Genomic DNA, 10779 nt, shown 5'->3' with positions numbered 1-10779 from the left:
TTTCCCTGTTTCGTGCGTATTCCACGTATACTTCTAATTTTATTTACTAGTAATAAGAGCAGGAGGAAGCGCACTGCACGGCCAGGCAGCTGAACTTTGCCTAGAGCTCCAGCGAGAAAGCATGCCGAGCCGGGCTCGGGCGCGCAGATCCCGGGCTCCAGCCCAGGACACAAAGAGCCGAACCGCGGTTCCGCCGCACAAAGCCGCGGCTCCCGCAGAGCTGGGAGGCGCGCGTTTCCATCGGGTCCCCGCTGCGGGGCCGCTCGCCTGTGCCCCGCAGTTCCTAACTCCCGCAGCCAGCGCCTCGCTACCCTCTGTGGAGCGCGTCGGCGGAGTTGCGCTGTTTTGTTCGTTGTTTAAGGCAACAGTGGAGCGCGCGCAGCCGCAGCGTCTGGGGAGGGGGTGCGGCCAGAGTTTCCTTCCTGCGAGTGCCAGAGACTAGGAAAGTAGGGACCAACCCTCCTCGGATTACCCACCACAGGCTCCTCCCCCACCTCCAAATTTGCATAAAAAAGGCCAAGAAAACTGGCAGCTCCCCAGCCGCGGCTCACTCTGCTCCCCCGGGTCGGAGCCCCCCGGAGCTGCGCGCCTGCTGCAGCGTCCGTCCCGCGCCCGGCTGCGCAAGCTCCGGCTTCTCAGACCCCCGAGCCTCGCCGAGCAGAGTCCGCGGGCCCGGGACGAGCTCGGGCTCCTCCGGCTGCCCCGCGCTTGCCCGGCTCGCCTCCCTCTGCCCCCCGGGGGTCGCGCGCCCATGATGCCGCAAGGTCCCGGCTCACTGTTACTGTTCATCCTCGCCCTGCACTGCTCCCTGGGCTCGGCGCCCGGGCTCTTCCTCTTTGGCCAGCCCGATTTCTCGTACAAACGCAGCAATTGCAAGCCCATCCCGGCCAACCTGCAGCTGTGCCACGGCATCGAGTACCAGAACATGCGGCTGCCCAACCTGCTGGGCCACGAGACCATGAAGGAGGTGCTGGAGCAGGCGGGCGCTTGGATCCCGCTCGTCATGAAGCAGTGCCACCCGGACACCAAGAAGTTCCTGTGCTCGCTCTTCGCCCCCGTCTGCCTCGATGACCTGGACGAGACCATCCAGCCCTGCCACTCTCTCTGCGTGCAAGTGAAAGACCGCTGCGCCCCGGTCATGTCTGCCTTCGGCTTCCCCTGGCCCGACATGCTCGAGTGCGATCGCTTCCCCCAGGACAACGACCTCTGCATCCCCCTTGCTAGCAGCGACCACCTCCTGCCGGCCACGGAAGAAGGTGAGTCCCCCTCTCCGTTTCTCAGCTCTGCTGAGGCGCCACAGAGGGACTCCGCAGCCTGGCTGTCGCCACAGCCTTTGTCAAACTGGAGACCCCTCGCCCTCGCCCTTTCATTCCCACCCCGCCCCGAGTTACACTTAAGAGACAGTTAAAAGGGACGGCGAAAGAAAAGGGAAAAACTGAAAGGTAGCTTTTCTCATAGATGCACGGTTCTTGTTAAAGGTACTGGCCCCGAGGCCGCGCTTCTGCGCTCCTGCAGGTGCTCTGCGTGTCCAAGTTGGTGAGGACCTTGGCCAGGGCTCCTCACTCGGCCCCTACCTGCACCTTCTTACCGCCAAGCGGACACTAGGGAATGTCTCCTGTTCGGGTGTCTAAACAGGTGACCATTTTGTCCTTGCTAATGTATGCTGGGGACATAAAACCAGTAGTGGTCTGGACTATTTGGAAATTGAATATTGATTGTAACTGCCCAGGTGTTGGAGGAACACAGCATAAACGGAATTTCCAGAATCTTCTATCACGATCAGCTTTTATCTTAGGAGTGGTTTTAATTAACTGGAGAAAAATCATGCAAAAGGTTTCCCAAGTTTTTAGAACAGAGGGGAGTTGCTGAGCAAAAAACCATCAAAGCAATGAAAACCTCATGGGCCCTTGCCATCTTTCCTGGAAGGAAAACACATATGATAGGTCTGAGCTGATTTTAGTCCCCTGGGATGGAAGGGGCTTCCTCATCCCCCTCAGGCTTTCACAGCATCTCCCTTTCGGTCTCCAATTGTTTTCCTACAGACATCATTAGTTAAAGAAAATGCAAACTTATTTAGCAATCTTTCCTGGCAGGCACCATGAGTTTGCAATCATCTTATTGGTTAGATTTCTAATTTATTGCAAATGTTTGGCATTTTTCAAACATTTGTCCAACATATACCATAGACTAACCAATGCAGGTTAGTAACGGCTTATACACATCCTGGGAGCGCCTAATTGGAAATGTTTCGTTTGGGCTGAATGAGGGAAATAAGACAGCTTTGTACGAGCTACTTTGGGATTTGTTTCCTTCCACTACGAGTACTAACTTTACACACTGCACGATTCCCAAGTAGTCATTTTCCTCCTTCAAAAGTTTATGTTCTTCATATTTGACTCTGTAAGTTCTTGACTAGTTTGATAACTCTTATGAGTACAAAAAGTTTTTAATGTGAAAGTCCAATTTCATATCAGTGAAAATCTGATTTTATCTGAATTTAAAGACAGCATTAGCACTTTTATAAATGAAGCCCCCTCCAAGAAATGAGACTGTTTTAGAAGTGACTCTGGTGGGCCTTTGGCAAACACAGAATTAATTCCTAGGTGTGGCCAGCTTCCAGAGGGAGCTTTGCTTTCTGGTTCACTTTGGGGATGGCTTTTTGTTTATTTTGAGCATCTGAAACTGGACAAGGAGCATCTGTACCAGGGTGCTGGTAAGCAATGCAATAAATCCTGCCTAACATGAGTGCAAACCTGGCAGAGACCGAGGGGAGGCGGGCACTCGGCAGCTGGTACAACGGGTGAGGTTTGTTTCCAAGATGGAAGCAGCCACGCGCCACCCGCTAGCCACCCCTTCCGGTACAGACCTAAAAGCATCTTGCAGTGACCCCTGTGACCAGCAGCTCTGCTAACAAGAAGGGCCACCCTGGTGTCCTGCAGCTAAGGATGAATACCTTCTGGCTGGATTTTAGGGTTAGGAGTTTTTCCAAACCACTCCTAGGATCTTCTCGTGCTTGCTTCTTACATTCTGGGAGTAATATTTGCACAATGGATTGGTCCAAGGGGTGGGGAAGGTGACTGAAAAGTCACCACCTGTCCCAGCTAACTAGCTGCACACTACCCACAGCTTCCTTTTGATTTGGAAATCTCTGTTTATTGAACACAACACATGGAAGTTTTCATTTTGAGCAACTGTAAACAGAAAGCATAAAGCCTTCCCTAGCAGTGAGTGGCCCTCCTTTTTCCCAGAAAGCAGAAGCAGAGGTCTCCCAGGACCGCTGCCGCTCTTGCCTGGGTCAGCCCCTTTGAGCTGTTTGCAAATGCCACCTGCTGTTCCTTTTTAAAGCAAACTTACCACTGACTACTTTTCACATTTCTAGCTCCGAAGGTATGTGAAGCCTGCAAAAATAAGAATGATGATGACAACGACATCATGGAGACGCTTTGTAAAAATGATTTTGGTAAGTAACAGACCAACAACAGATTTCACATTCAAGAGTTTGATTCACAACAAAAGCTTACAAGTACAAGTCATTAGGATGCTGCTAGGTTTCATGGCTCATGCCTCCTAAAGGCATCTAATTTGCTGTGTCTTTGTTTCCCCTTATGTCACAATTGGGTATTAAATTGTATCCTTGTAGAAGCAATCCAGTTCCTTTAAGCAGCAGATAATGAAAATTATGGCAATTGTCCGTGTTGCATGGCACATTTGCAGTCTCGCTCTGGCTTTTTCATGCCAGTCTGCACAATTCTGAGCCATGTTGTTTTTCAGTCACCTGACCTATACACCAGGGATGGGACTGCAAATACTAACAACAAAACAGGTTCAAGGCACAGCTGGCCACAGACAGAAACTCACCTGGCATCAAATAAAACTATTACTTTATCTGCAACGCATGATTGGCTCCTGTGCTCCATCATTAGTGAGTATGTCCAAAACCCTGGTTAGTAATTTCTGGGGGAAGGGTTCCTTAAATTTAAAAAGAATGATTTCCTAATGTGGGCTTTTTGCACAATCTCAAATCACCATTCTAAAATCCTTTATAAAGTGTGTGTGTGTGTGTGTGTGTGTGTGTGTGTGTGTGAAGTTCTAGACACAGTTCCCACATATTTGCAAATAGGAAAAACAGAAAAAAGCTTAAAATTTACTTTACCAAGATACATTGAAAGATGCCATGATTACCTCGTACTTAGGAACAATAAAAAGTATGCAACACCAGCTACCCAAATTCCATAAAGTATAACTCCCTCAGGAATGGACTGAGTGGAGACTCAAACTCCACCCACATCCTATCTACTGCCTTCAGGCCTCTGGGTGAGACAGCAAACCCTACACACACAAGAAGGGCCAGGGTAAGGTCAGAGTTATGAGCAGCCAAGAAGGTCACCCAGACTCCTGGACAGGCTGCTTTGCCCTGTCCCAAGGCAGGCACTTTTTGCTGTATGAGAGGACTTGGTATCTCTTCCAAATATTTTACTCAGGCAGAAGTTGGAAGTTACTGGAAAAGATTTGGTCCCTGCCCTACCCATCAATAGTGGCCTCTAACTAATCCATATTAATATTTCTACAAACTAAACAAATCCTGAGCCTGAGGAAAATCATTCCCACTCCTACTGTTGGCAGTGTTTCACTTTCCGTAGCTTACTGTCCCCAAAGTATCTGCCCACGGAGTCCCTAAACTCAGAATCCAGTCCTTGCTCTTAGCTAAATCCAGGCCTCTTCCTGCAAGGGCCCGAGGCTTAACCATGGCTGCTTCTAGAACAATGGTAGCCTGCCAAGAGGAGAGGTTTTAAATTGGTAAGGAAGTGGGGAGAAAAAAGGCAGCTGAAAGCCCTTGCTGACCCTTCCCATTTGGAAGGACCAGGACGTGGCCAATGGGGCTGATACATCAGCATCGAAGAAACAGATCTCTCACTCTCAGAGGACCAAGCATGTTAGCAGCAGATAATCCCACGTCACCAGAGCCTTACAAAAAACTGTTCTTAGCTCCGCACTTCAAGACACAACTAAAAGCAAGACTGATAAATGCTATGTTAGTAAAACTTACATCAAAGATCCTATGCCATCATTTTTTTCTAACAGCTTATATCTTTTGCACTACATATTTAAATACATATAGAATCCTTCTCCTCACTTCCTTGAAAATATTGGTTGTTACAGACTCCAAAGCAGCTGAATTTAGGGTGCACACACTTGCATATTGTTTGTGGCTTCCTTTATAGAAGGCCCCCTTTGAAAGATGCCCAATCAAGATGTGAGCAAAGGGAGAGACAGAGACAGAGAGGAAGTTGTCAAGCTCGAGGTAGCGTATATGCAGATCACTCGCAGGCTTTGTCATCTGTTCCCTCTCTGCTTCTGTGTGACAAAGGGATAATGAATTTCAGGAAGTGTATCATATACTGTGTTTTGTATAGGGATATTCTAAGTAACAGGTAGTAGGAAGAAGCACAGAGACCTAGTTGGTTTCTTGGTTTCTTTATTTGTTTACTTGTTTGTAGTCCTGGAGATTGAACCCAGGGCTTCTGCACAAGTTGTATACTCTCCCCATTTCACTCTCATTTGCTAAACTGCACAGGCTGATCTTAAATGTGTGAGCTTGTCTCAATCTCCCAGCATGCAACACCATGCCCGATAGCAACCTGACTTATTTCACGAATCATCCCAGGAGGCGCCAATCCTCCTCCCACTCCACCTACATACAAGAGAAATGTCCAATGCCTTACTTTAATAAAGTGGATGGTTAGGAATAAAGAATGTCCTGAACTGCCCTCCCGTGTATGCAGCGTATCGCTGGCTTGGGTAGTATCACCACCTCTGCCTCCCACCACATCTGGAATACGCAGGCACATCTGCCAGGGCAGTAAAGTCACTCTGTTCCTTTGTTTCCTTGTGCTTGATCTAGACAAAAAATCCAAGGAAGAAATCTTTAATGTCTACCCATTGTATTAGGTACTTACCAAGTTGGTTATTTTAAAGCTAGAGAAAGATGAATACTAAATATTCTCTTGGTAAAAAGTGGTTATTTTTCTAATGTGCCAGGTCAAGAATGTTTCATTTGACCAGGTAAGATCTACCAATACATAATCCTGTCGTGTGTAACAGATGCGTTTCTCCCACCATGTGGAAGTCGTCCAGCACCCTATCCACCATGCGGAGGTTGCAGGAATATGTGACCTTTCCAAGTGGCTTATTCTACAGCTCAAGTCTCATACACTGAGAATTCAGTGTGCTGGTTCAGGTGCAGATCAGACAAAACCAAGGAGGCAAAGACACAGCATCCTGGATTGACCCTGTTGTACTTCTGTCATTTCTCAGTTGGCTTGCTAAGCCCAGTTCCCTGTCTGGTGTTTCAAAAAAGAAAAAACCTCAAAGAATTTTAAACACACACAGAGAACTTTCTGCTTACTAATTTAAATATGCACTAGTCCCCATCAAAGTCAGGAAATCACACCTGTATGGGATAGTGGCCTGGGTCTGAGGACACTGGAGAAACCTGGCGTTGAAGGAGATCTGAGGCTGGAGGCTCACTGCCCAACCACACTCAGACGCAATGCAACTGGGCGATCTGAGCAAAATCACTAACTTCTTTGAGGATTTCAGGTTTTTTATGTACTAACAAAAGACTGACAGGATGACTCTTTCCAACCTTAAAATTCTATTTCCTGCCTTCATGGAGTCTTGACATTTATTCCAACATGTATGTTTGTAAGGCTTTCTTACTGAGCAAGTTCATGACTATAAAAGGTGACTTTTGTCATCAACCTCTTGCTTTTGGCCTTAACGTTCTAATGACCCTACATACACATCTTGGAAACAGTGCATATATGATCTATGAATGCCTTGGCCTTGGATGGACGAATGAGCACATGCAAGGATGAGGTCTTCAGAAAAACACTTTTTGGGCTAAACATGTTGTGCTCTTAAAAGGATCTTGCATATTTTTTTCCTAGTTACTTTACCAAATCAAATGCAGCTGCAAGATCAATTCTCCTTCCCTGCAATCTGTTCTTTAGGAAACAGTGATTGTGTGATACAATTTCCTTACAGGTTTGTCCAAAAACCTCTCCGATATAATAAACTGAGTTTAAAGTTTACAGCCACAGAAGGATCGTGTTTCACCCAAGAGTCAGGCATATCTTTTCATGCAGAAGTTTCCAGCAGGGGAGTCATTTGTTGGGGGAGCACGGACCACATGCAACTCACTCACAAACCCAAGGGCAAGGAAAGTAGAAGAAAAGTTAATTGAGTCCTGCAAACAGAAAGTTTGGAGAGGATGGCTGATCTGAAACAAAGTGCCTGACAAACTCTTGGAGGCTTTAGAAATGGACCCACCTCCTGCCCCTAGCTCTAGCACTGGACCCTTCCTGCAGCCCCTGAGGTCTCATTAGTTCTAGAAGTTCATCTCTGCTCCCATAGGCCAAGTTGCATGAATTGAATAGACAGCAGAGGGGAGGAAGGAAGTACCAGGTCTGTACTGTATTCCCCCGTGGTAATGTGTGGCTTTTTTTCTACCATTCTTATCTTCATAGCGCTGAAAATAAAAGTAAAGGAGATAACCTACATCAACAGAGACACCAAAATCATCCTGGAGACCAAGAGCAAGACCATTTACAAGCTGAACGGTGTGTCCGAACGGGACCTGAAGAAATCCGTGCTGTGGCTCAAAGACAGCTTGCAGTGCACCTGCGAGGAGATGAACGACATCAACGCACCCTATCTGGTCATGGGACAGAAACAGGGTGGGGAGCTGGTGATCACCTCGGTGAAGCGGTGGCAAAAGGGTCAGAGAGAATTCAAGCGCATCTCCCGCAGCATCCGCAAGCTGCAGTGCTAGTTCCAGGTCCCGGAGGCTGCAAGAGCTCGCCTGACCATTTCCGTTTCTGGTGGGTTGTTTCCGCTGGAACCCTCCCTTCCGGTTTCCCAAGCACAGTCCCGCGTGCTCCTGCCCCAGCCTGGAGCACTTGGCCTTCCTTCCTTTTGCGCTTTTCCATCCCAGCGTTTCCTGAGTCACAGCGCCCTAGGATGCTGCAGGAATAGAGATCTGTTTCCATAGAAAGGAGAAGCCCAAACTAATAAAGTAACGACTATTTTTATGAATATTTACAACGGCTCATTTAAAGGCTAATTTTTAATAGATATGACTGTGACTTGGGTCTGATTTTTTTTTTTTTTTTAACCGACTGTTTGGTTGGAATGGGCTGATTTTTACCATCCACTGAGGGGGCTGTAATATGCAGGATGCTTCATTTTTCTCTAGCTCGAACCCATGGGTTGCAAACTTTGTTGGGATAAAGCGGGCTGTTATCCCGACCTCTTCCTCCCCTCCAGCCGGAGACTCACTAAGAATTCACTTATCATTTTACAGCCTCACTAGGAGCTCACGCAGTTGCATGTATCACGTTCCGGCTACAGTATTTCCATTTATTAAAAAGCACATTACCAGTCTTCATAGCATGATTTCTTCAAATAAAGGGCAAAGTAAACAAATTTTGTAATTGACTTGAATACATTAAGTCTTGTTTAAAGCATTTTTTTTACTTGTTTTTTGCAAATAAAACCATTGTAGCTTACCTGTAATATACATAGTAGTTTACCTAAAAAGTTGTAAAAATAATTGCTTTAACCAACACTGTAAATATTTCAGATAAACATTATATTCTTGTATATAAACTTAACATTCTGTTTTACCCATTGCCTTGTGTCTTTTCTTCCTGAAAGGAGCTGGGAAGGAGTTAGATCGGAGCGCTCAGAAGGTGCAGCCCCTGAAAGTTGTCTGCTTCTCAAGCGACTCGGGCAGCCCCCCACACACATTACTCCACCCTCCCACCTTGTACCTCCCAAATCACGTGAATGTCAGCAACACTGACCCTGCAAACAGAAGAGGACACTGAAGGATGGGATCTTTGTCCCCTTTTGGTTCAGCTGCAGCTATGTGGCATCATTACTGTAAACTTGTTTCATGAGTTTTATATATTCTGCTTTTCATTTCCTCATACTTTTATAATGAAAACTCATTACAGGGGGCTGGTGAGATGGCTCAGTGGTCTAAAGCAACTACTTAGAACAAGCTTGGCAAAGCACAGGGACCACAGTTCGATCCCCAGCACCACATGCCAGCCAGCCCCGCCCCCTGGTGGGCTGAGCCGGCCACACACACACACACACACACACACACATTAAATAAATGTAAAAAAAAAATTAAGTTTTTTTAAAAAAAAAAAACTCATTACAAAATTAAGTCATTCTTTCCCCCACTTAAACTATAACCCTAAAAGGAAGAAGACCATGATTTAGAGGGATGAAGGAGCAAATGGTGAAAAACTGGCATTGGAATAAGAAGGGGACAGAGACATCCATTGACAAAGGGTTTGGCTTAGTTGGTGGGAACTGCTGTTTACAGAACAACGTAGACTGAATAACTTATAAACAAATTTATGTCTCACAGTCCTGGAGGCACGCACAGTGGGCTCCTCTGGGTGCCAGCACTTTAGGCTCTGGTGAGAGTTCTACTCCACGGGTCATGCCTTTGCGTTATCTTCACACAGGGCAAAGGGGAGAGGGGTAAACACACTCTCTGGGGCCCCACATGGGGACCCTAACCCCATTCTAAAGCCCTGTATTGTCATGCCCTAGTCACCTGCTATAAATGCCTCCTCTCCCAATCTGAGGACGGCACTGTCCATTCAAATTCCTCACTTTGCTATGGATCCTTCACAGAAATTCATACGAGGAAACTGAGACTCCAGGTTTAGGCAGGAGGGCTCCTAAGAGGCAAAACTGTGGTTAAAGTTCAACTTCTGCCTTCTCTGCAAACTAAGAGATAGATATAGAAACATGACAGTGCTCATCTATTGGACAAACAGTTACGTACTAGTGTCGGGCATACAGGCATTAATCCTTGTTTCTGCAGTTCATGTGAAGAAGCGAAGGAAGACATTTATAGCTAAGCTGCAGAAAGCAAGAGTACAGGTATAGATGAGGATAGCTGACTCTGCCCTCAAAGCTAAAATTTTTAGTTTTATTCCTATGAAACCTTTGCCTGTTGGTGTTTTCCCTGTTTTGTAGGCGTTTCCTGAACACGCACCCACTACCATCTCCACGCAGATCCACACACTCTTCTGGCACCCAAAGCCGAGGTAGGCCGCTGCCCAAGCAATTAGCTCAGGCTGGCCTCTTCACTTTCCTGTGCACTGTACCTACTTCTGTTTCTCATGTGATTCCACGCCAAGCTCGGGGCACATCCTGCTCCCCTGGGACATCTACAGAGCAGAAGGAAGGATGTGCACCCGTCCTGGGTCAGGGTCAACACCCACTTTAAACATTTGCAATGGGAGCTTCAGGACCCTGAAGGAAGCAGGAGAAAAAAGAAATGAAAGGGCAGGAAAAGAACTGAGTCTATCAAGGATTAAGACTCAAAAGGGGAAAATACATGCAGTGCTCAAAAAGCAACGGAAAGAAATCATTTGGAAAAACTAACCTGCTTGAATGACCCCTCTCCAATCTGGGCAAAAGTTGCCTGTGTATTTAATGGGATGCGCAGCTTCAGCTGCAGAGAGCAAGTGAATACCAGAGGAGGCCTCCTTCAGTCGTGTTTCAAACAGCTCTGGCATCCTGCCAGCGTCTCCCTCCCGCCGTGTAAGTGTTTCTGTGTATTCTCCGGCCCCACCCCCACCGCACGCCCCACCCCCACTACACGCCCCACCCCCACCGCACGCCCCACCCCCAATCCCACTCTGCCTCTTGTTCCTGGCTTTCATGGGGGTGCAGCCCATGAGGCAG

At 47.2% G+C, this 10779-nt stretch overlaps 1 protein-coding gene across 1 annotated transcript; it reads left to right on the top strand.

Annotated features, from left to right (window-relative positions):
• Positions 1–371: 371 nt before the first annotated feature.
• Sfrp2 (secreted frizzled related protein 2) lies at positions 372–8691 on the top strand. Its single transcript, XM_004638702.3, has 3 exons — positions 372–1256; positions 3380–3460; positions 7530–8691. The coding sequence occupies exons 1-3, from the start codon at positions 752–754 to the stop codon at positions 7832–7834; spliced, it is 891 nt and encodes a 296-aa protein (XP_004638759.1). The 5' UTR covers positions 372–751; the 3' UTR covers positions 7835–8691.
• The last annotated feature ends 2088 nt before the right edge of the window (positions 8692–10779 follow it).

This window comes from Octodon degus, unplaced genomic scaffold (genome assembly GCF_000260255.1).
Source record: "Octodon degus isolate 3935 unplaced genomic scaffold, OctDeg1.0 scaffold00101, whole genome shotgun sequence".
Taxonomy (NCBI): domain Eukaryota; kingdom Metazoa; phylum Chordata; class Mammalia; order Rodentia; family Octodontidae; genus Octodon; species Octodon degus.
This window is presented reverse-complemented; position numbering and strand designations above follow the sequence as displayed.

Bases quoted from the DNA above. Each gene is read 5' to 3' on its own strand.
- Sfrp2 (XM_004638702.3), top strand. From the start codon at position 752: ATGATGCCGCAAGGTCCCGGCTCACTGTTACTGTTCATCCTCGCCCTG. The intron at 1,257-3,379 runs GTGAGTCCCCCT...TCACATTTCTAG, and splicing joins CCTGCCGGCCACGGAAGAAG to CTCCGAAGGTATGTGAAGCC. The intron at 3,461-7,529 runs GTAAGTAACAGA...TTATCTTCATAG, and splicing joins GCTTTGTAAAAATGATTTTG to CGCTGAAAATAAAAGTAAAG.